The sequence below is a fragment of the Hemiscyllium ocellatum genome, chromosome X (genome assembly GCF_020745735.1).
Source record: "Hemiscyllium ocellatum isolate sHemOce1 chromosome X, sHemOce1.pat.X.cur, whole genome shotgun sequence".
Taxonomy (NCBI): domain Eukaryota; kingdom Metazoa; phylum Chordata; class Chondrichthyes; order Orectolobiformes; family Hemiscylliidae; genus Hemiscyllium; species Hemiscyllium ocellatum.
In genome coordinates, this window is record NC_083453.1 from 9,453,525 (window position 1) to 9,480,216 (window position 26,692).

The window sequence follows — 26,692 nt, forward strand, 5'->3', positions numbered from 1 at the left end:
GGCAGTTGATCTCCTGGCTTGATAGCAGTGGTAGGGTGAGGGATATGCCAAAAAAGTTACAGATTGGGGTTGAACACAACTCTGGTGCTGATGGTCTACAGCATCACGGATGCCCAGATTTGGATTTGGTAATTCGGTTTTGAATCTATCCCATTTAGCATAGTGATGGTGCCCCACAACACTATGGAGGATATCCTCAACATGAAGGCATGGCTATTAATCTTCTCCTCCTGTGCCAAGTCAAAAGATCAGCAGGTCACAATTCTTTCAGTAGAAATCCAAGTACAAGTTCAAATGTGGTGCAACTTTCCTACCTCTACCACTCTTTCTGGCAATGATTTCCTGCAGGTGAAAAAACAGTTCCTCATTTCCCTTCTACAAAATATCTGCTCACCTTAGATAAACTGGTCATAAATATTTATTAAATAGAGTATTAAATTATTATGGGCCTGAATAAGATCATGCTCAGCTTCTTCTATTCCAAGGAAAATAACCCTAGCCTGTCTCCAGTGCAATCACGTTTCATGGAATGCCTAGACCAGGATAAACAATACTATGGGCGTGATCTAGTTTTGTATTTATTTTCAGCATTACCTTCCTGCTTTCAGATTCTATACTTTGGTTAAAGGAAAACATGCCATATGTCCTCTTAACCACCTTATCAGTTTAGGCCCCTTACTGAAGGATAAAGAATCTGGCATTGTCTAGAGAAGGCTGATACCAGGGATTGGGAGGGGGAGGGTTTTTTTTTCCAATGAGGAGAGGTTGAATATATTAGGCTGTACTCACTGGAATTTAGAAGAATGAGGCGCAACCTTAATAAAACTTACAAGACTCTTAAGGAACTTGACAGGGTAGATGCGAGGATCTTGTGGGAGAGTCTAGGACCAGAGGGCATGATCTAAGTTTAAAGATTTGCACATTTAAAAGAGACAAGGAGGAATTGTTTTCTCTGCAAGGAGTTATGAATCTGTGGATTTTTTTTAAAACCGCAGAGGGCTGTCAAGGTTGGGTACATTTCAGGCTGAGATAGACAGACTTTTAAAATCAGTAAAGAGAATTAAGGGTTAAGGGGAAAAGGGAAGGTGGAGTTGATTACCTGATCAGCCACAATCTCACTAAATGGTGGAGCAGACTCAACGGGCTGAATGGCATACTTCTTATGCGCTCATCAACCTTTCACGTTGCATTAGGAATCAGTGGCCGTACTCCAAAAGCTCCTTCAGTAGCTCTATTTCTCAGTATATCTTTATTCTGTGCTACCTCCACTTTTTTATCCTTGATTAGAAAGAACTATGATAGATCAAACTTAATTATAATCACCACTTGTACCCTCGCCGATATAGTTCTTTCAATGGCTCAATATCATCTCCTGAAAAATGGAGCCAGAACAATTACACCTCCTCTTTCCCCTCCACCATCTCTTTGCATGGCTTGCTACAAAGTTCTTCTGAAGACAATTTAGCTCTTCTGTGCCTTCTGTACATTTTGCATCAAAAGTATTCCAGTTAAGGTCATGAAAACCCTACTCTCTCGCCTTGCTTTTGCATTTTCTAGAAATTTACTGCAAAAATCACTGACTTCCCCTCAGATTCAGTGGTTATAAAGCTTTTCCTTAAACCGTTGCTGACAATAACCCTCACTCCCCTATCCTGTCTGAAAAACCTGTAATCGGGATTATTAGACTGCCATTCCTCCTCTTCCCAGCTCATGTGCTTTATTCACTGAACTCTGCATTTGGGCATGGTAATTTCCTGATCAATCTGTTCAGATGGGTTATGACACACCTCTGGATCAGATGAGACTTGAAGTTAGGCCTTCTAGCCCACAGGAAGGGGCACTATCACTGCACCTCAAGAACCTTAAAATTTAGGTATCTACCATCTAGCACAAGACTCCTCTACTGCCTATTTTCCTATGCTAGGTTGCTCTGCTTTTCCAACACACTCGCTAGTTTTCACCTTCCTGCTTTTCTCCCTTCTGAATCTATGCTCAGCTTCTTATCACACTACCTAGCAAATTCAAATCCTTCTTTATAAAACCACATGTGGTCAATTCTGGGTAATCCAAGATGGAGAATGGAAAAAATTTCTGGCTGTAACAGGTGTTCCTTTTGTGAGGTATTTTAGGTGTTGGTGGTGATTTTCTTGAATTCCCAGAGCAGCAATTACCGTTTTGTATGCGGTTGTGTTGTTTTGAAATTTGAGAAAAAAAAAAGTCAGAACAATAGCACTTTTAAGAGGGAGAGGAACAGGCAAAGGAAGGAATGAGCTGCCAGAGGGAGTGGTAGAGGCTGGTACAATTGCAATATTTAAAAGGCATCTGGATGGGGACAGGAATAGGAAGGGTTTAAAGTGCCAGGTGCTGGCAGGTGGGACTAGATTGGGTTGGGATATCTGGTCAGCATGGACAAGTTGGACTGAAGGGTCTGTTTCCTTGGCATACATCTCTATGACTCCAAGTCACACAACACAAGGTTATGGTCCAAAAGGACATGGGTAGGGAGAATTTGGTTTGGCTAATCGAATGGCAGATAATATTGTTAGCCAAACACTGGGACTTTGTCATCTTATTCGGATAATCCGAGATGGAGTTAACTGAATGCCAGATAAAGACAGGTTCTTCTGTATTTGAAATCACAAGCTTGAAGAGCGCTGCTTCTTTGTCAGGTTAAGTGAAGAGAAGATCAAAAAATCATACAAAAATGGTGTGAGTGGAGTGTCGACAGGCTGGATAAGTCTCTACAGGTGATAGAAGTGTCAAACGGAGAGAGTAAAAAGTGTCAACAGCTGACTAACAAGGGAACGGATGACCTGTGATCTGGATTTATTGTAATTATGTCTCTGCCTCAATTAATTAAAAATAAGGTCGTGCTGCAGCCAAACCAAATGACTGGAATAACTTGATAGCTATAACAATCGCATGTTGAGGATATAACCAGAGTAACAAGTAATCCAAAACTGTACAAGCTCATTAAGGTAGTGAGATCATAAGTTATCAAGTCAGGGAACACTTCAGCAATCAAGGACATTCGGCCTCCTATCTTTGGGTAAACATCCTCTAAGGCAGCCTTCGAGATGGCAGAATCGCCAAGCAGAAACTGATAGTCAAGTTCCATACCCACAAAGACTGCCTCAACCGTGATCTTGGGTTCATGTCGCGCAACATGTAACCCCACCATACTTTCTATACCTGTGAAATCTTCCATACTGGCCTGTTTTGACACTATCATCTTGAGAAGGTGTTATAATCTCTCTATGCAAGTTTGTACAGTTTTGGATGACTTGTTACTTTGGTTAGTCTCTCAGCATGCAAATCTATTACCTATCATGATATTCCAACCATTTGGTTTGCATCCAGCATCATCTTACCTCTAATTTTTTTTTTGTAATTATGTCTCTGCCTCAATTAATCGGATCACAGGTCATCTGCTCATTTGCTATTCAGCTGTTGCCATTTTGTTCACACTGTCTGACACTTAGCACCCACACAGACTTGTTATTCAACCTGTCGTCGACACTCCACTCACACCATTTGTATGATCTTTTGATTTTTGTGCCTGTGTGCTTCCCTTCCCTTCACCTAATGAAGCAGCAGAGGTCGGAAAGCTTCTGATTTCAAGTAAACCTGTTGGACTATAAGCTTGTGTTGTGTGACTTCTGACTGTTCACCCCCAGCACCGCCACATCATAACCACAGTGGGGAGAAGGAAACTTTGGATGACAATGATGGGAAGAGGCTTGAATAGAGTATACAGAAGAACCTCAAATTATCCAAATAGCGGATTATCCAGCAAGATCGCAAGGTCCCGATGCTCGACTCAACCATGTTATCCGGCATTCAATCATCCGGAATTCGATTAACCGAATGAAATACTGCCCGCTCACGTCCTTCGGATAATTGAGGTTCCTCCGTAAATCATAAGTGTGGACAACTTGAATCAAATGACCTGTCTGAGTCATACATCCCACACCTATAACCCCTGTGAAGATCACCACGATGGAGGACTCTGTACGCTCGATGATCCTTTGCATGATTTTATTCTGAGCTTGTTCTTGGTAGGACCACCCATGGCAGCAAGGCTCGGTGAATGTGCGAGACAATGCAGTCCACATTTTCTCAACAGCAGAGAAAACTGAAGGAAGAAAGACTATGGATATCACTGGCTGCAAAGGCAGTAAGAGCTGCAGCAAAGCGAACCCAATCATCATGGCTAGGTACACCACTGCACTCTGACCACCATTCAGTCAAGATCATATGGACAAGGACAATGGCCCAAGGTCCCCTCGTCAAAAAAAAAGTCAACTAGAGGCTCCTACCAGCATCAGTTTGTCAAGTGCTGTGGTGATGGAGAATTGGTGATGGGGAATTGGTGATGGGGACCTGGGAGGTCCTGGACACAAATCTGACAGATGTATTTCGGACATGTGTGTTGAGACAGAGATCTCTTTGGGCAGCCGCCTCAGAAGATACCCTCTGCTCACCACAAGGGGAGGGGCCAAGAACATTCCTGAAAAATAATTACCTTACTTTCTCCCGATTGGGAGACCACACGTGATAGGACTGCAATCTTTGTGGGACAACAGAAGAAAACTTCACATGTTGTAACTTGGCATGTTAGAACACTTCTAGATAATCTTAAATAACCATTCAGAAAGAACGCTAGCATACAAGTTATTCAGACTACAAACCGACATTGCAGCCCTCAAGGAGGCCTGCCTTCCTAAGGAGAGCAAAAGAGGCACCGGTAATGACCCTCTTATCTATGGAATTACTTCTGCCACCTGGAATAGGATCCTGGATGTATCCTCAGAACTCTAACTGCATAAAGGAAAGGCTCAAACATTTCATTTACAGCTCGGTTGCAATCAACACACTGCCACTCTCAGCAGCACTTACGCTCGTTCCTTCTTTCCGATAAAGATATTATAGAAGGTTTTATTCTGATCTTGATATAGCCCTTATTATCTTCCCCAAAAGAGGCAAAGATCACCACTCTGGGGAACTAACAGTGTGTACCATGGCATCATTGTAATAAAAGCCTCTTCTGACAGAAGAGCAAACAAAACCACATGGAGGCACCCTAGTTCAAAATACTGGCACTCTTTGGATTAGGTCATTCTTCAAATTAAAGATTAAATTATGTTTATATTACCTTAGAATCATAAAATCCCTAGTGTGGAAGCAGGCCTTTCAGCCCATCAAGCCCCACTGACCCTCCAAAGCACATCCCACCCAGACCCATTCCCCCTATTCTATCCTTGTAACCTTGCGTTTCCCAAGGCCAATCCACCTAACCTGCGCATCTTTGAACTGTTGAAGGGAACCAAAGCACCTGGAGGAAACCCACACAGACACAGGGAGAACATGCAAATTCCATAGACAGTGTCACCCCTTGGCCCATGTGGAGTGCCTCGATAGATCTTTGATATTCAATAGATGATTCATAGCACTAAGATTTCTGAAACTCAAACATCCAAGAGGATGATAATCAATGTCTTAGCCTTATAGCAGCCCAAGTGAAGACAGGAATTCCAAGTGTAGTTCAAGACTAAACTAGAAAATCTTCACACATTTGGGCAGCACAGTGGCTCTCTAATTAGCACTGCTGCCTCATAGTATCAGAGGACCCAGGTTTGATTCCAGCCTTAACTAGGGATGAGTTGGTCAATAAACACTGGGCCCAGTGGGTGATGCCCAAGTACCACATGTGAATAATAGTTTTAAAAAAAATTTGAAAATTACCCAGGGCCTCTACCTTCCTTCTGGAAGGGTGGGCACAAACTTTTTGTCATGAACGTTATTGAGTCACCTGGTTCGTGAACTACTTTGAAAAGGTTGATTGTGTAGCCAAGAGCTTAGGTTTGTATTCCTGCCAGGTTGGGGCTGTGACCTTGATTATCACTCCGTATTTAATTAGGAGGCATCATTTGCTGTTGGTTTAACATTCTGATCTCTAACCTTTCGGTTCACTTTGCTTATTGTTTGTTGATTATAGGTGACTCCAAACAGATAGCAGGTTGGTGTACTCTGTTTTCACCATCTCAAAAATAAGAAATGCTGGTAAAGGATACACCATGCATACTTTCATAACATTTCTGGTTCAGTAAAAGTGGAGATTTTCTCTAGTTTATCTTAACTAGCTCAGCCACTTTTAAACATTGCTAGTGAGAAAGGCCAATTTTGACGGTATTAGGCAAGAACTTTCAAAAGCTGATTGGGTAAAGATGTTCGCAGGTAAAGGGAACGGCTGGAAAACTGGAAGCTTTCAGAAATGAGATAACGAGAGTCCAGAGAAAGTATATGCCTGTTCAGGTGAAAGGAAAGGCTGGTAGGTACAGGGAATGCTGGATGACTAAAGAAATTGAGGTTTTGGTTAAGAAAAAGGAGGCAGCATATGTCAAGTATAGACAGGATAGATCGAGTGAATCCTTAGAAGAGTATAAAGGCAGTAGGAGTATACTTAAGAGGGAAATCAGGAGGGCAAAACGGGGACATGAAATAGCTTTGGCAAATAGAATTAAGCAGAATCCAAAGGACTTTTACAAATACGTTCAGGACAAAAGGGTAACTAGGGAGAGAGAGTAGGACGCCTCAAAGATCAGCAAGGTGGCCTTTGTATGGAGCCGCAGGAGATGGGGGGGTACTAAATGAATATTTTGCATCAGTATTTACTATGGAAAAGGACATGGAAGATATAGAATGTAGGGAAATAGATGGTGACATCTTGAAAAATGTCCTTATTACAGAGGAGGAAGTGCTGGATGTCTTGAAACGGTTAAAGGTGGATAAATCCCCAGGACCTGATCAGGTGTACCCTAGACCTCTGTGGGAAGCTAGGGAAGTGATTGCTGGGCCTCTTGCTGAGATATTTGTATCATCGATAGTCACAGGTGAGGTACCGGAAGACTGGAGGTTGGCTAACGTGGCGCCAGTATTTAAGAAAGATGGTAAGGACAAGCCAGAGAACTACAGACCAGTGAACCTGACATCGGTGGTGGCCAAGTTGTTGGAATAAATTCTGAGGGACAGAATGCACATGTATTTGAAAAGCCACGGGCTGATTCGGGATAGTCAACATGGCTTTGTGCGTGGGAAATCATGTCTCACAAACTTGAAGTTTGAGTTTTTTGAAGTAGTAACAAAGAGGATTGATGAGGGCAGAGTGGTAGATGTGATCTATACGGACTTCAGTAAGGCGTTCGACAAGGTTCTCTACGGGGGACTGGTTAGCAAGGTTAGATCTCGGAATACAGGGAGAACTAGCCATTTGGATACAGAACTGGCTCAAAAGGTAGAAGACAGAGGGTGGTACTGGAGGGTTGTTTTTCAGACTGGAGGCCTGTGACCAATGAAGTGCCACAAGGATTGGTACAGGGTCCACGACTTTCTACTATTTGTATAAATGATTTGGATGTGAGCATAAGAGGTATAGTTAGTATGTTTGCAGATGACACCAAAACTGAAGGTGTCGTGGACGTGAAGAAGGTTACCTCGGATTATAACGGGATCTTGATCAGATGGATCAATGGGCTGAGAAAAATAAACATGAGCTGTTGCATTTTGGGAGAGCAAATCTTAGCAGGACTTATACACTTAATGGTAAGGTCCTAGGGAGTGTTGCTGAACAAAGACACCTTGGAGTGCAGGTTTATAGCTCCTTGAAGGTGGAGTTGCAGATAAATAGGATAGTGAAGGCGGCGTTTGGTATGTTTTCCTTTATTGGTCAGAGTATTGAGTACAGGAGTTGGGAGGTCATGTTGCAGCTGTACAGGTCATTGGTTGGCCCACTTTTGGAACATTGCATGCAATTCTGCAATCTCCTTCCTATCAGAAAGATGTTGTGAAACTTGAAAGGCTTCAGAAGAGATTTACAAGGATGTCGCGAGGGTTGGAGGATTTGAGCCATAGGGAGAGGTTGAATAGGCTGGGGCTGTTTTCTCTGGAGAATCGGAGGCTGAGGGGTGACCTTACAGAGGTTTATAAAATCACGAGAGGCATGGATAGGATAGACTCCCTGGGGTCAGGGAGTCCAGAATTAGAGGGCATAGGTTTTGGGTGAGGGGGGGGGGGGGAAAAAAGATATAAAAGAGGCCTAAGAAGCAACGTTTTCACGGAGAGAGTGGTATGTGTATGGAATGAGCTGCCAGAGGACGTAGTGGAGGCTGGTACAATTGCAACATTTAAAAAGGCGTCAGGATGGGTATATGAATAGGAAGGGTTTGGAGGGATATGGGCGGGGTGCTGGCAGGTAGGACTAGGTTGGGTTGGGATAGCTGGTCGGCATGGCCGGGTTGAAACGAAGGGTCTGTTTCCATGCTGTACATCTCTAGGACACTCTTGTGGAGTTTGCACATTCTCCATGACCATGTGGGCTTCCTCTAGGGGCTCTGATTTCCTCCTATGGTCTAAAGATGTGCAGGTAAGGGTGGATTGGCCATGTTAAATTGCCTCAGCTTTCAGGGATGTGCAGACTAGATAGGTGAGCCATGGGAAATGCAGAACTACAGGGAAAGGGTCAGGGCTAGATCTGGGTGGGATGGTTTTCAGAGGGTTGGTGAAGACTCAATGGGCTGAATTCTGCACTGTAGGGATTATATGATTCTACGTTTCAACTCCATTCCAGAACATAGAAGACAGCTGTGTTCGGATCACTGGATTTGAGCATCGTTGTGATCAGTACTGGTTTGATCAAAATACTCCTGAAACACAAAATCTCCTTGAAGCTAAAGGGCCGTCTTTCGCCCAAGGTCAAATGGTCACATTCCCATTCACTCATAGGATGATGCATTTTTTTTCTTAAGCTAACTGTGCCATCTGTCAATGCTGGAAAGAACATTTTCATTGACCCCTCAACTATGAAGCCACGGTGACAGCTAATGAGCTCCAGGCTCTGCCCCAGTACTTTGTGGTAGAATCTATGGGCAAAGCATCATTAAATGGGACAGCTGTGACACGTAATCATGAAACTTGACAAAACCTTGGCCCCAATGATGTTCCCACTGAGGTCTTTGATGCTGAGGAGTTTCTATCACAGAAGCTTCCATGCACTCATCCCATGGATTAGGAGACAAAAAGACCTCCATCCACCACCAGTCCAATGCCAAATGCAGCAATATGACATTCAAATCTATCTTCAAGAAACAGTGAAATTATTTTTTTCTTGTCCACAGCAGGAAAACCCCTGACACATTCTCCTGAATCACCTACTTCCTTTGGCTCAGATAAATCTCCTAGAGAGTGTGCTGTTTTACACCTTCCAGAGCAACCTTCAACATGGTCCTTATTGACAGAAAATATTGAAAACAACATACGGAGCTCTTCACTGCATTCACCAACCTGATCAAAATATTTGACTCAGTAGATCATGCTTGAGAAGATTTGGATATCTAAAAAAAGCTATTACAATCCTACAGCTGCTTCATGATTTGACATGACTATAACGCCTTGAGTAAGGCCCAAAAGAGATTTAAAATCCAAATGAGGGTCAAGCAATGTTACGTGAAAGCCCCTATAGGAATTACAATCTACCTTACAGTAGCTATCCAGCTCAAAGGTGAATTGCCTTCCAGTGTCAGTATTAACCACTGGCTGGATGGAAAACATTTGAACATCAGTCACCTTTATCAGTCCTGAAGGGATGCCAGAGACCCAATGGATTAAAGGAACAGGTGATAGATGGTGATGTCCTAGGTGTATAATCATAGAGTATTAATCTGCAGACCCGAGTTTGAATCTAGGCATGACAGATGGTTGAATTTGAATTCAATGATACCACTAGACATTTAATTCCAGGTTATCAATTGTCAGAAAACTCCATCTGGTTCACTAATATCCGTTAAGGAAAGAAACTGCCATCCTTACCTGGTCTGGCCTACATGTGACTCCAGACATTGGCTATGGAGCCAATGTGGTTGACTCTTTCAACTGATCTCTGGGTAATTAGGGATAGGCAATAAATGCTGGCCCAGCCAGTAATATCTACACCCTCTTAATTAATATATTTACAGAGAGTTAGTTGAGTGAGAATGGGTTGTATAAATGTATAGAACTAGTAATAAGTGGCAAAAGAGGTTCATGTAATGTAGTTAACTGAAATAAAGCTCTATTAGTGCAGACTTGAACTCAGTTCAAAAACATTTATCTTCTAGTGTACAACAACCTTCCAAAACTAACCTGACCACCATAGATACACCTGGTCTACAGTTGGAGGATGACTGCAGTGTCGTTGCTCACTCTGCATATTGGCAAGCCACTCTCAATCTCTTCAATTCTGCATACAAGAAATTCGGCCTGTCCTTGAATGCTGCCAAAACAAAACTCATATCAACCCACACATGGTCAGCTAAATATGTCTGAAGGAAAACAGCTGGTATATGCTGAGGACTTCCCATACCTGGGCAGCCACTATTAATTAGGAGATCTAACACGAGATCAGCTGTGGCAACTCAGCCTTTTACAAACCATGGCAGCAAAAGTTGGAGGAAAGAGACCTCTGCAGTTCAGAACAGATGTTATCACCCGACTCGTGTATTGTACTTAGACTTGGATTCTGTACCATCAACTCAAAAGCATTTGAAAAATTCTACCAGCAATGTCAGAGGTCCATCAAACAAATGCTAGGTGACCTTCCTGAAGCCAGTTACACAAGCATTCAGGGAAACCTCCTGCAAAACCAACCAAGATGGACTGGACACTGTTCTGATGTCAAAGGTGTCTCCCTGGACATCAAATGACTAATGTTCCAGGGAAAAACAAAGAAAATGCTTCAGAGACACTCAAACTCACCTTGAAATGCAGGAGCATCAACATGAATGACTAGAAGAAAGACTGCTATAAATTTTTCAGAATGACGACGAATTGTTTAACCAAGCTGCATCATGTTTAAAGTCACATTTTAGTGATGACAGAGTACAGGGAAATCAAAGGAAGCAAAACTTACAATTCCACTACATCATGCCCACATATCTGAAGAAGAGAGTTGAAAAATTGGTCTGTTTAGTCAAATAAAGAGTCACGCCAAATACTCTCAACATGAAGCACATAGCATCTTTGAATCCAGGGACAGCTGATGTATGTAATGCCAACAGCACTCGCAAAGCTCCAACAAGTCCTACTGAGATGCAAACTACCAAGCCTGTTCAGCAACCACTCCCATCCTTCCCCAGGGTAGCAGATTCCCCAAAAATCTAAAGTTCTCCCTCATGTACAGATTTACTAGTAATGGGGGGGGGGGGGGGGGGGGGGGGGAAGGATTTAAAAGGGACTAATGAGGCAACTTTAACACGCAGAGGGTGGTGCACATAAGGAATGAGCTGCCAGTGGAAGTGGAGGCGGCTGGTACAGTTGCAACATTTAAAAGGCATCTGGATGGGTATATGAATAGGAAGGGTTTGGAGGGATATGGGCCGGGTGCTGGCAAATGGGACTAGATTAATTTAGGATATCTGGTTGGCATGGACGATTTGGACTGAAGGGTCAATTTCTGTACTGCACGACTATGACTATTTAAAAAACATTTAAGGTAGGTACAGAGAACTGTTATGCAAGAATATGGACCAAATGCAGGCAAATGGGACTAATTTAAATTGTGAAAACTAGGCAGCATCGCCAAGTTGGGCTAAAGGGCCTATTTTCAAACTGTAGGCTTCCATTACTCTGACTCAAATTCCCACATGACATGGGATACACATTTCATTGCGTTAGAGGGCACCTCAAACAGAGATGAATTCACTTTGCAGTTGAGGAACATTTGGGCTGCTCAGTTGTCTCTAACTGCAGGTTTCATACTTTTGGATAATTTTCAAGCGACTTATATTTAGCATACACTTTTATCATTTCAAAGTTACTTCGAGGGGTTAGGAGGACGACAACCTAGAGGTGACGAGGCAGGGGTGGTTTTTGTCATTTCTGTGCCTAGATCAATGCCAGTTTTCTATCCGGTTTTATTAATGGACATAATAATTGTCTATAACAGATTGATTAGGTGAAAGTGAGGACTGGAGATTAGAGTTGAGTGTGGTGCTGGAAAAGCACAGGAGATCAGGCAGCATCCGAGGTGGGGAGTCAAAATTTCAGGCAAAAGCCCTTCACCAGGAATCTCTCTAGTATAACAGATTGATGTAGAGGATAATTAAAACAGAGCCAGCCACATTGCTGTGGGACTGGTGTCTCATATCAGGCAAACCAAGAAAGAACAGACATCCTCCGCTGAACCACATTCATGAAGAAGGATTCAACACACACACACACACACACACACACCCCCCCCATGGTCACTATCACTAAAACTAAGTATCTATTCCACATTTATTAGTTTAGTTTAAAGACCCCATCCTCTGGGAGAGTTGAACCCTATTCATAGGGCCTCAAGTTAGCCAGTTCGGCAATAATATATCAATGCTACCTATCCTTAAATTCAAACGTAATAATTAGCTTTAAATGAAGTCTGAGCACCTCATTTAAATTCTGTGCAAGTGAGTTTCTTTTTATGATTAATGCAAGTAAATTAGTCAGCATGAGTATTTTGATATGGCTGTCACTGACTGGCAGCATTTATTGCCCATCTCTACCTGCCCTAGAGAAGGTGCTGGCGAGCTGCTGTCTTGAACCGCTGCAGATCACATGTTTTGAGTTGACCCACAATTTCGTTAGGGAGTGAGAACCAGAATTTTGACCCAGGACAACTGAAGGGATGATGATACATTTCCAAGCCAGGATGAGGAGTGACTCAGTGGTGGGGTTGGGAGGCTGGGGATGTGGAAGTATTCCTCTGTATCTGCTGCCCTTGTCCTTCTAAATGGAAGCAGTTGGTGTTTGGAAGGTCCTAAGAAGTCTTGGTAAATTTCTCCAAAGCATCTTGTAGATGGGACACGCTGCTACCACTGTGCGTTAACGATGGAGGGAGTGGATGTTTGTGCATGTGGTGCCAGTCAAAAGGGCTGCTTTGTCCTGAGTGTCAAGCTTCCACAGTTGCTGGAGCATATTAATCAAATCGAAACCTGTATCTTCATTCTAACCAATTAAAGATTTAACATCCATCTTAGGTTTGTCCAATACATTCATCTCAACTATATGACCCGCTGATCTTTCACTTATAAAATTCTGTGCCAAATGTCTCTTCTCACTAGCACGTGGAGCAGGAGTGAGATTCCGAAAGCTTACTTTTTTTTTTTCTCAAATAAACCTGTTCGACTATAACCTACTGTCATGTGATTTTTGACCCAGTCCAGCACCAGCACCTCCACATCAAATGAAGTCAAGTCAAAGGAATTTCAATTGACCTGCAATGTCAAGAATCTCAAAATCAAAATTCCCTAGGATTATGTGGGAAGCAAGAGAGGAAATTGCAGTACCGTTGGCAATGATCTTTTCGTCTTCACTGTCAACGGGGGTGGTACCAGGGGACTGGAGAGTAGCGAATGTTGTGCCCCTGTTCAAAAAAAGGGAATAGGGATAACCCCGGGAATTACAGGCCAGTTAGTCTTACTTCTGTGGTAGGCAAAGTAATGGAAAGGGTACTGAGGGATAGGATTTATGAGTATCTGGAAAGACACAGCTTGATTAGGGACAGCCAGCACGGATTTGTGAAGGGTAGGTCTTGCCTTACAAGTCTTATTGAATTCTTTGAGGAGGTGACCAAGCATGTGGATGAGGGTAGAGCAGTGGATGTAGTGTACATGGATTTTAGTAAGGCATTTGATAAGGTTCCCCACGGTAGGCTTATGCGGAAAGTCAGGAGGCATGGGAGAGAGGGAAATTTGGCCAACTGGATAGAAAACTGGCTAACCGGTCGAAGTCAGAGAGTGGTGGTAGATGGTAAATATTCAGCCTGGAGCCCAGTTACAAGTGGAGTTCCGCAGGGATCAGTTCTGGGTCCTCTGCTGTTGGTAATTTTTATTAATGACTTGGATGAGGGAGTCGAAGGGTGGGTCAGTAAATTTGCAGATGATACGAAGATTGGTGGAGTTGTGGACAGTGAGGAGGGTTGTTGTCGGCTGCAAAGGGACTTAGATATGATGCAGAGCTAGGCTGAGGAGTGGCAGATGGAGTTCAACCCTGCCAAGTGTGAGGTTGTCCATTTTGGAAGAACAAATAAGAATGCGGAATACAGGGTTAACGATAGGGTTCTTAGTCAGGTGGAGGAACAGAGGGATCTTGGGGTCTATGTACATAGATCTTTGAAAGTTGCCACTCAGGTGGATAGAGCTTGTAAGAAGGCCTATGGTGTATTAGCGTTCATTAGCAGAGGGATTGAATTCAAGAGTCGTGAAGTGATGTTGCAGCTGTACAGGACTTTGGTTAGGCCACATTTGGAGTACTGTGTGCAGTTCTGGTCGCCTCACTTTAGGAAAGATGTGGAAGCTTTGGAGAGGGTGCAGAGAAGATTTACCAGGATGTTGCCTGGAATGGAGAATAGGTCGTACGAGGATAGGTTGAGAGTTCTCGGCCTTTTCTCGTTGGAACGGTGAAGGATGAGGGGTGACTTGATAGAGGTTTATAAAATGATCAGAGGAATATATAGAGTAGACAGTCAGAAACTTTTTCCCCGGGTACAACAGTGTGTTACAAGGGGACATAAATTTAAGGTGAAGGGTGGAAGGTATAGGGGAGATGTCAGGGGTGGGTTCTTTACCCAGAAAGTGGTGGGGGCATGGAATGCGCTGCCCGTGGGAGTGGTAGAGTCAGAATCATTGGCGACCTTTAAGCGGCAATTGGATAGGTACATGGATGGGTGCTTAATCTAGGATAGATGTTCGGCACAACATCGTGGGCCGAAGGGCCTGTTCTGTGCTGTATTGTTCTATGTTCTATGTTCTAAATACCAATGCCAGTGTTACCAGTAAGATGCAATTTCGTGGCTGTGACGTTAGACTCCATTCTTCCCAAGTGACCCATCAAGACTCATTTGTAGAGTTAAAAAAAAACTTTTATCCTCGTTTGGACTCACTTATCTCTAATGTGTGTGTACTGCATTATTCCTTCTTGTGTTCAGTAATTAAGAAACTATTCTGTTAGCTTAAGAAAGCCTGGTTAAATTGGCTCCTCTTAAAACAAATTAATTTGGTTTGGGAGAAATGTATCCACAAAGGAAGGGACCCCTTTGTAAATTAAAGCAGATGCACAGAAACAGCATCATCTATAAGCTCCCCTCCTATCAAATACTATCATGAATTGGAACTATATAGTCATCACTTAGGCAGAGTCAAAATTCTGGAACACACTTCCTAACACAGCTCCACATCATGACATCACATGGACTACAGTAATTTGAGATGGCAGCTCACCGCTACCTTAAAGGGCAATAGAGCTGTCAACAAATGTTGGCCTTGACACCAACACTCATATCCCATGAACTAAAACCATATTCAGATATATTTGAGAAAAATCAGGGAGGCCTCATTTCTGTGAAAGTGACACAGAAATGTGATTGGATTTTCAACGTCTCAAGTAGGACATTCCCCCCTTTATTGGTACTACTTTGTTGCACATAAGCATAACGTTGTAATCAATAATAATGCAGTAAATCATATTGTTGCTGTGGAAGGTGGCTCTGTTGTAGTACGAATCAGCTAATCCTTCCCCCATCCATTACATGAATAGATGCACATTTGGAAATATGAATATGAAATCTGGAGAACCCATTTGTAAAATTCCAATTCAGACAACAGAATTTAGACTTAAATTTGCACTCATTTTCTTTATCCTCTCCATCTTGCAAGGATAAAAATAAATTGTTTCTATTTTGTTTTGGTCTTATTTTGGGAAGTGATCTTCAATTAATTGGAAGTTGAAATGTAGCAAGAAAGGAAACAGTGTACTGTTTTGCTGGAAATTGGAGAGGATTAGAATTATCTCCAAATAAAAAAAGACAATTGTTTGGGCAACACAGGTACTGAACTCCAGAATTGCAAACTCAAATTTCAAGCATCAATGTTTGCAGAAGTATCTTACAAATGTTAATTTTTCACTCATATCTTATGCACAAGTTCATGCTGGAATCCAGTTCATTAATCTTCTCTAAGTTGGCACCCTTCAAACAAGTGATAGCGTTTGGCAACAGGCCAATTGATTTCAGGACACCCCAGCCAAGTCAAATTCAGTCCTCACCAGATTTCCAGATCGGCATTTCCCAGGAGCAATCACATCCATGCAAGAGCAGATCTTTCATATGCCTAGTGTGAACTGGGTTTCTCATAACCCAACAATTGAGGATTAAGGCATGGTTAAAATGGGAAACATGACATTAACTGGTTAAAATATCATAATGTTAAGACAAAAACAAAAGGCGTTTGGTATGCTTTCCCTTATCGGTCAGAGTACTGAGTACAGGAGTGGGGAGGTCATGTTGCGGCTGTATAGGACACTGGTTAGGCCTCTAGGCTGCAATACTGCATACAATTCTGGTCTCCTTCCTATTGGAAAGATGTTGTGAAACTTGAAAAATGGTTCAGAAAAGATTTACAAGGATGTTGCCAAGGTTGGAGGATTTCAGCTATAGGGAGAGGCTGTTAAGGCTGGGGCTGGATTCCCTGGAGCGTCGGAGGCTGAGGGGTGACTTTATAGAGGTTTACAAAATCATGAGGGGCATGGATAGAATAAATAGACAAAAAAGTCTTTTCCTTGGAGTGGGGGAGCTCCAAACTAGAAGGCGTAGGATTAGGGTGAGAGGGGAAAAGATATAAAAGAGACCCAAGGGGCAGCTTTTTCACACAGAGGGTGGTACGTGTATGGAATGGGCTGTCAGAGGAAGTGGCAGAGGCTGGTACAATTGCAACATTTAAGAATGGGCATATGAATAGGAAGAGTTTGGAGGGATATGGGCTGGTTGCTGGCAGGTGGAACTAGATTGGGTTGGGATACCTGATCAGCATGGATAGGTTAGACTGAAGGGTCTGCTTCCGTGCTGTACATCTCTATGACTCTAAGTAGAGGAATAAAAATAAATTTAATCAAACCCAAAATTTTTTAATTACTACTCAAAATTGCTATGTACATAGAAATGGATGAGAAAAATATATGCTCACCACTAAATAACCAGGATGGGCAAAAACCCTGAATACTGAAGAGACATTATACCTGGATAAATACGGAAGTTCTCTTTGAAGGGTCCCATAGAAACTCCACTGTATTTAGTTGTGTTGGATTTGCTCTGGGGTCGACAATTCCTACTGATAAAGGGATATCTGAAAGAGAGAGAGGGGTAGGAATTATTGAGGGGAAAAAAAATCAAATTGAACAACTAGTCAATGAGTTACTCTTCCAAGTATTTTAATATTGCATTTGGTCATATTATGTAATCAAAAAACAAGCAAATGTTGCATCACAAAGGACATTGTTGCTGGACTCTGCAGCAGATAACGAATGTACCAAGAGGGAGAATTCTACTCGATATTATCCTCACCAATCTACTTCCTGATGCATCTGTCCACGTGGAGACAAAGTCTCACCTTCAAACGGAGGATATCCTACATTGTGTCATACGGTACTGCCATCTTGCTGAACAGGACAGATTTTTAATAAATCTAACAACTGAAAACTGGACAAGCAGGAGGTGCAGCGTTAGGACCATTGGGATAGTGCACTGTATATCAAGCCCCGTTAATCATGGCGTATATCAACATAAAAGTTTTTTAAAACTACACAGTACCCCAATTTACCTGGCATTCAGGCCACGGTTGATGGAAAGCACAGCCCAAGTTTCTGTACACAACAAATATTTTTAAAAATACAAATGAACAAATTACAAAAATTACTAGTAAGTAATTAGACTAGAGCTACAAGTAAACAAATACAAATCATTGACATACAACATTAACTAAAACTAATTCCCCTATAATTGCACACAGACAAGCAGTCATAAAGATCTACAGCACAGAAAAAGGCCGCTCAGCCGACTGGGTCCACAACAGTCAAAAATCTCCCAACTAATTTAGTCCCATTTCCAGCATTTGGTCCATAGCCTTGTATGCCTTGAATGAAAGTGCACATCTCAATACTTCTTCAACGTTGAGAATGCCTGCCTTTATCGCTCTTTTGGTACAGTATTCCAAATTCTCACATTCCTCTGGGTGAAAATGTTTTTTCCATCGATCATGCCATTGACCTATTTCATCAAGGTGAAACCTTTCTTCCTGTCTACTCTATGCTCCTCAATCTTATACCTTAATCGTGTCCCCTCTCAATCTCCTTTGCGCTAAAGGAAAACAATCCCAGCCAGCCCAATCTCTCTCCGTAACTGAAACCTTCCAGGCCAGGCAGCGTTCAGACTCCTCTGTCCCCTCTCCAGTGCTGTCACATTCTTCCTATAATGCAGGTTCAGAATTGCACACAATACTCCAGATGTGACCGATCATGTATTCCCTTGCCTTGATTGTCCCAACCTAACATTTATCCGGACTGAGTTTCATTTGCCACTGATTAGATCAACTGAACAGACGGTCTATATCCTTCTCCTAAAGGAGAAAGACTATTGGCAGAGGAAGAGAAAAAGTGGAAAATCAGTTTGGTGGTTTTTGCTTCCTGATTTGGATGGCGAGATAATCCAGCCAGATCCTTGGTATTCAGTTGACTTTCTTGAGAAGTTCCACTGGCTTGTAGGAAGTGCAGAGTGACTGATACACTTGATAAAATGTCTCTGATTTATTAATTCAAAAGTCACAGTTCACAGCAACTGTAGGAATGGTGACTGGTTTTCTTGAGGTTTAAAACTGAAGTTATTTTACTGCAGAAAACTGGTAGTGTCGTCTGGGGAAAACAATACACGCTTTTGCATCTGTATCTTTAACTTATTTTCAATTCCAACCAGCTCAGTTAGCCAAGAACCAACCAGCTTCACCTATAAACAATAACTCTCATATTTGATCATCTGCACATTACAGGAACCCACAGTCTCAAAAAAAAAATCACAATAGGTATCAGATTCCTTGTTGTGAAATTATAGAGCCATCCTAATAATTCCCCAGTTTAAAAATAGTTCTCTCTCATTGTAGCCCTGCTTTTTTAAAGACAAAAAGTAAAAAGGCATGGTTCATATCGTGGCAAGCCACCAGCAAAATTGTAGTCAACAACAATCTGTAACCTCATAGCCTGGGCATATCCCCCAACTCCACCGTGACCATTAAATCAAGGGATCAACCCTAGTTCAAAGAAGAGTGTGGGTGGTCACATCGGGAGCAGCACCAGGCCGATATAAAAATGAGGTGTTTTCCTAGTGAAGCTTGCACGCCAAACACAACAATTAGCAAGTGACAGACAGAGCCAAGCAGTGCCACAAACAATAAATCAATTGAAGTCCTGCCAGTCACTCATGAATGGCATTGAATAATTAAACTCACTGGAGAAGGCAGCTCCAAAATATTCCTTAATGATGGAAAGCACAGCACATCCGTTTAAAAGGCATGTGCAGCAACCTCTGCCAGAAGTGCCAACTGGATGACCTATCTCAGCCTATGCACGAGATTCCCAGCATCACAGATGCCAGTCTGTAGCCATGTGGAGTCAAGAAATAGCTTAAAATAAAAACTGGATACTAACAAGGTTATGGGCCACAACATCTTTCCACCACCAGAACTGAAGACTTATGCTCCAGACAGCCACCTCCAAGCCAAGCAGTTGCAGTACAGCTGCAAAACCCTCAGTCTACTCCCAAAGTAGTGGGAGGGGTCACTTTGTTAGCTCTGTCAAGAGTGCTTCCAAAGAATTTGCTTCCGATGACAGAGGGCTATAATTCTGATCAATTGGTCTATGGAAGAAATCCCAAAACACCTTCTGTGCTGTATGATAATCCTCTAACCTTAGATGGGGCTGTAATTAGTTTTTTTTATTGTGCACAATTGAATATTTTTCTCCATGGGTGTAAAACATTCATCAAGACAGAAGTCTCAGAGAAAACTCTAAAGCATTGAAGATGAGAAGAGGAGAGAGGGTCAGAAAAAGTGAAAGAAAAATCCAGAGAAGATGATAGGGTGTGACAGAAAGTGGTTCTCCAATTGGGTAGTCAAACAATAAGGGTACACTTATCTTGGCTAATTGGTGAGTTGATGATTACTTCTGAGCAGTTAACTTAAGATAATGAGACACCCTATACCTCTCTCACTCATGTTTTGACAGTTATGAGGAACAGAACACAGTAGGTAAGATACTGGTGACAGGCAAATGATACCTAAATGCCTAGAGTGAGTATTCAAATAGTGTACAAAGCAGAAAAGTCCAATGAATATTGAGAGAGAGCAGGGAAAGCCACTGGCAAATTCAAACACTAGCTAAAAGTTCAAGATGATGGACAAGAGGAGAAAGTGAGGTCTGCAGATGCTGGAGATCAGAGCTGAAAGTGTGTGGCTGGAAAAGCGCAGCAGGTCAGGCAGCATCCAAGGAGCAGGAGATTCGACGTTTCGGGCATAAGCCTGAAGAAGGGTTTATGCCCGAAACGTCGAATCTCCTGCTCCTTGGATGCTGCCTGACCTGCTGCACTTTTCCAGCAACACATTTTCAGCCCTGATGGACAAGAGGCAAGGTTAATGGATTGACAAAATGAGTCTAAATGCAAGAACAAGGAAATGCAGTGTTAGTTCGCATACATGATTTGAAAGTGGCTTGAGCTAGGAAATAATCACGTACTTGTGTCAGAACTTCTGATCATAGTATGGAGAGATCCTGCAGCAGTCCAGCAAGACACAGAAATCCAAGTAGAAGCTGTACCTTGACTAGAATACGCAAAACAATCAGGACTACAGAATAACCTCACACACCATTTGAAGTAAAAGCCCTTATAACCAAGAGGTTCTACTGTTTGCCAACAAACTGAAGATAAATGAAGAGGAGGCAAAAGAAAATTAGATATTGGAAAGAATTTGGTGCCTACACTGAGGTGCCAGGTAGGAGCCAGCAAGTCTCATCATTTAGATGGATATTTGTGGAAAAACGTCCTCCCAGATGGGTCATATAAAGTGAAAGCGAAACAAGTGGCTTGGCATTTTGAAGAGTCTCGGAAATTAAAATAAAAGCAAAATACGACAGACGTTGGAAACCTGAAACAAAAACTCAAAATGCACAAGAAACTCAGCCAGTCTGGCAGCATTTGAGAGAGAAACAGTGAACATTTCAAATCGGACATGATTCTTCAGTCATGAGTTGCAAGAAAGATTCATAATAGACTCAAAACATCAACACTCTTTCTCTCAGTGTTGATGTTTTGAGTCTATTGTGAATCTTTCTTGCAACTCACAACTGAAGAATCATCATGTCAGATTTGAAATGTTAACAGTTTCTCTCAACAGATGCTGCCAGACCGGCTGAGTTTCTCCAGTATTTTCTGGGTTTTCTTTAAATCGGAAATCAAGATATTAGGAGTGGACTCCCCCATAGCACGAAAAGTAATCCTGAAATTTTCCTCATTGGCGACATATTCAAATGAACGCAGGATAATCACAGGGAAAAGGGTTCGGGGAGAAAGCAGGGGAATGGGGTCGAGAAACATATCAGCCCTGATTGAATGGCAGAGCAGACTCAATAAGCTTAACAGTCTAGTTTCTGCTCCTATGTCTTATGGTCTTATTTCTAACTGATTGTACTTGAAACCTTCTAACAAGTCTAGTGATGGAAGACTTGAGAATAAACAAATGCATTAATGAATTGAATGATTATGGTATCATTAGGGATATGGATATTCCTTAGTTAATCCTATCTTGCTAAAAGGTTATATTCAACTGAAACCAGATCTAACAATGTTCTAATCATACCACAATGTAAAAGTCTCAGACATTTTTATGATGCATGATGATTTTCCGTGGATAGGTTCTATGTAATTTGAGCAATTTGTTTGTAAGCAATAATAGTAGTGAGTTTAAAATTGAGTGTCAGGATTTAGGTACCTTTAAATATACAGAGGACCCTCGATTATCTGAAGGACACAGGTGGGAAGTATTTCATTTAGTTAATCGAATTCTAGATAATCGAATGCCGGATAACAGTTTAGCCAAGCATCTGGACCTTGCGATCTTGGAAAATAATCCAAAATTCAAATAATCGAGGTTCCTCTGTAGAGGTTGACTTAACTTTGCTTCAACAATCTGGAAAAACTACTACTTGTGTGCAGATAAACAGCACTTGGTTATTGCAGGAACTGAACCGTTATAGTGGCATGATAAAACATCCTACAGTTGTGGATGATCGACAGTCACATAAAAAACATTTTTAAAAATTAAATACAGGACAATGCATACTCAAGCCTTGAGGAACCCAAAAGATAAGTTATGAAATTAGTCCTTCTCACTGATGATTGTCATGCCAAACATCAGTGCTCGAGTACAAGTGAGCATTATAGCATCCTTGGTGGATGAAAACATGTTTTCCTTTGGCCTGGGAAGCTAAGAGAATAGAAGCAAAAAGTGCAGCTGCAAGGACACTGGCCCTCAAAAGCAATAGATATGGTGTTTTTCTTGTAGCATATTTTAGGGAAAATTTATACTGGGTGTATCTGGGTAGGGAGCCTGAGAATTTGAGTTTACCCATTGAATATCATATAGCTTATTGCTCCCTAGGGAGAAAGTACATTCGACAAAAAAGTACAACTCCAGAAAGGTTAAGGATCGATCTTGTTAATGTCAAAGAAATATTGGATAGAAAATACATCTCCAATGCAAACTTACCTAGTCTCCAATATTTCTCACATATCTTCACAACCTTATGAGTGTGAGCATGGCCTGGGATGATAAAATCTCAAATCATTCCCTGCCAAGGAGGGGCAAGCATCTGCTCAACATATATTCCACTTATGTGGGAAGACTGCAAATATGGACAGCTTGTAATGCTGCACTGACATAGGTTAAGAGAAAATTAATTCAGCATAAAGAGCATGCTTCAGTTTGTCAAGACAGGAATCCGCTCATTCAGGATTTTGCATAATACAACAACTTTTGCACATCAAGTCAAACATTAGATTAAACATGCCCTTGGCCTGAAGCACTCAAAACAATGTTTACATGCATGCCTGAAAGTCTGCACTGCACCGATTTACCTAAATCTAGGATCCTGTCTCCTGGCCGGTTCCACCTCCATCCTTCTAACTGCTGGTGCTCAGTGTACTGTAGACGTCGGTCATGAAACACCACTCGGATAATACTCTAGTGGGGAGACAAAAGGAAAGCAATGTTTTCATGAATTACTCCAATTGCTCATTCTTACCTTACACTTATGTCAATGTAATTGCACATCAAAATTAAAATGAATAAGTAGGTTGAGTCAACAGCAAGATTACAATGAATCACAAGTGATAAGATGGATGAGAATAATGAGGGGATGAATTTTTTCCCCAAAATTGCCAGCCATGCTACCATTCACAGGGCTAGTCACTCCTCACATCCACTTGCTTTAATAACTACTCTTGTTTTAAAACAGAACATTTTAAAGACACAGTAAAACCTTTCCCACACTCGGCCTACACTTAAAAACACACAAATGCTTATTGCACTTTAGCAAATTCTATAGAACACTATCCCAGCAGTCCTCACTAATCTTACAGGATCTGCGGAGATCTCACCACTTCTAGGAAAAAACACACGAGCACTCAAATTTCAAAAATAGTAATCAGAAACCTTCATATTCTGTACAAAGCACCACACTGCAAGACAATGCCAATTTTACCAGACCTTTAACATACTTATTCTCTCCCCCCGCCCCCCCCACCAAAAAGCTTTTGTAAAGCAAAAATTCAGTTGAATACTTGCAGTGACCAATTCTCCTTCCTTTTGTCTCCAGCATTGTTTTAAGTAAGAAGGGTTCATCTATAAACCTTTTTCACTTGCACTTTTGAGTATGCATCATCCCAAAAACGAAAGACTAGCTACATAACCTTCATTGGGTAAAACATCTTCATTAGATATCTTGTAAAAATTCTTACATACTTTGACAAACAGAATCTAAGAAACTGCTTTGACAGGAGCCATTGTTTCAGCAGCTAAAATACTTTTAACACCTGTTATTTCTTTAGCTTCTTAAGCTAAAGGCAGGGGCCCCATTTTTCCCCATGAGACATATTACAAAACCACTACACTTGAAGACCTATCAGTAAGATTAGCATGTGAAGCATCACAAAAAAATATATCACTATGTTCTTCAGATCATCTAAACATGGAGATTTAGTGCGCATTTTTCCAGATTTTTCAAATGAATGTTTTATTTGCCTCATGATTTTAGGCGGTTTCATAGTAGTATTAACTCCAACACATCAAAACTAGCATTAGGTCGAAGCAGAATAGCCAACTAGCTGAATCAACCATAGACACAGATGTTCACAGCACAGGAGGCAACCATTCAGACTATTTTGTCCATGTCAGTCAAAGATCTGACTACACTAATCCCATTTTCCAGTCTTGGTCCAGAGCCTGGAGGGACTAAATGCAATACAAGCATACATCTAAAAACTGCTTCAATGTTGAACTTCTAATTTAACTACCTTTTCAGGCAGAGTGTTCCAGACTCCCACCATCCTCAGAGTGAAAAGAATTCTTAATGCTCCTCTTTGTTTCTACCTATTATCTTAAATCTATGCTGTATAATTATTAATTCCTCTACTAATAGAAAAAGGTGCCTTCCTCATCTATGCCCCTCAACCTTTTATCAGGTCAGTTCTCAGCCTTTGCTACTCCAAGAAAACCTTTCCCAGCCTAACTGATCTTTTCCCCACAGCTCAGACCTTCCACCCCAGGCTGCATTCTGGTTGGCAAATCACCTCTGAACCCTCTCTGATGCAATCACATCGCTCCTACAGTTAAATGGCCAGAACTGCATGCAGTGCTCCAACTGTGGCCGAACTAGCATTTTGCACAGTTCCAGCATAACCACCTTATTATTGTCCATTGATATCAAGCTGCACAACTGCTCTCCCATCAATAGGTATAGAGGTTTTGGGATGATCTAACATAACTGGAATGGAAGTCACAATAGGGTTGTTGATTTAACGCTATTCCAAGCCTTCTTTGCTTAATATCTAAACCAAAGACCCCAGTAGCTTGACTCCCAATTTTAAACTCTAATCTTATGAATAACATTTCTTAAACTTCACATTGCTGCAATAAATCATTAACCTGCAACAAGGTGGCTGAAAGCTTTCCTTGGATGAGGACAAGCAACATTGCGTTCACCCAAAAGTAGATTGCACAATCTATTTCAGCAAGTCTCACTGATAAATACCCACGCTGGGAAAGTTTTTTTGTCAACTGATCGATAATCTCATGAGCACGTGGACAAAAATGCTCACGATTTTCCAAACTCTCTCTCCAACAATGGAAGAATCCACTCTAACATCTGTAATCCCTACCACTCTTCAAAACTCTGGGCAACTAGTCTAATTTTAGCCCTATAATTCTTATTTGCAAGGATATTTTTAGTACAATCCCATCTTGCTGACAAATTAACCCTTATCTAGTTCCTCAGACCAAACAAACAATCACCAGTTATCCAAATCCCTCAGTTTTGTCCATCATTAGTTTATTCTCGTAATTACTGGGATTCAATGAAAGGAGGAGAAACTCCTCCACACAGATAATGACCTGGAACGTACTGGCTAAGAACTTGCTAGAATCAGATTATATCGAGGCGTACACGTGCACACACAGCTAGACACTGCTACCTCAGCACCAAGGACCCAGGTTCAATTCCAGCCTTGGGCGACCATCTGTATGGAGTTTGCACATTCTCCCAATGCCTGCATGGGTTTCCTCCCACAGACCAAAGACATGCAGGTTAGGTGGACTGGCCACGGGAAATCCCGGGTTGCAGGGAATAGGGTAGAGGGTAGATCTGAGAAGAGATGCTCTTTAGAGAGTCAGTGTGAACTTGAAGGGCCAAATGGCCTGCAACTACACTGTAGGATTCTATAATTTTATATGCATGTACATAACCTTCATGAGCTTAAGGAATCCTGGTTCTTGGTCTATTCAGAGATTTCTGTGGGCTTCATTTCATTTTATTACTATTATAATTACAACATCTAACTGCACTTTTATACCAGTCAGGACACTGACCATAAGATTTCCCACTTGCACTACTGGAGGATCTTTCACTGGTATCTGAAAATTTTCAAATGTAAAAGTCATTTCCAGTCCTTGGACTACATTTCCTTCCATTCTTTTCCTACTCCGTCAGTCCACAGACCTCATTTCTTGACTGTTACCCAATATTTAACAGATATCTAGATACCTCCAGAACAAGGGTCACCTGAGGATCCACTCTGGGTAACTGGTCTTTGGACATGATAGCCTTGTCCTGTAGCTCATGACCACTATCCAGCTCTTGACCAACTACATTCAGTTCAAGACCTTCAACACAAAACATATGAGCATTTGAGCTACTAGGTGCCTCACTGACTTCTATCAGCTGCTCAGATTTTATAATTAATCCTGGTTAATCGTGAATAATGAACCTTGATAAACTGATTGCCATGCTTGTTAAGTAATGCCTTACTTTCACAACTGACACCAGTGTATTTCTGGTCTGGAGGATCAGAAAATGGCCAATGCTATTCCCTTATTCAAAAAGGGAGGAGACAAAAATGCAGTTAACTGTAGGCCAATTAGCCAAACATCTATTGTTGTAAAAGTATTGGATTAATTCCAATAAATAAGAGCACAACATTTGGAAAATTAATCTCAGCAAGCGGAGTCAGGTGGCTTCATGAAAGGGAAATTGTGTT

At 41.7% G+C, this 26,692-nt stretch overlaps 1 protein-coding gene across 3 annotated transcripts in view; it reads right to left on the reverse strand.

Annotated features, from left to right (window-relative positions):
- Positions 1-26,692, reverse strand: part of tfcp2 (transcription factor CP2) — a 145,203-nt gene that overhangs the window by 66,593 nt on the left and 51,918 nt on the right. For all 3 annotated transcript variants that reach the window (XM_060820943.1, XM_060820942.1, XM_060820944.1), the window contains 2 exons: positions 23,018-23,123; positions 17,080-17,186 (listed from right to left, as the gene is read on the reverse strand). In XM_060820943.1, the coding sequence (XP_060676926.1) occupies positions 17,080-17,186; positions 23,018-23,123 (213 nt within the window). The remainder of the gene's footprint in view (positions 1-17,079; positions 17,187-23,017; positions 23,124-26,692) is intronic.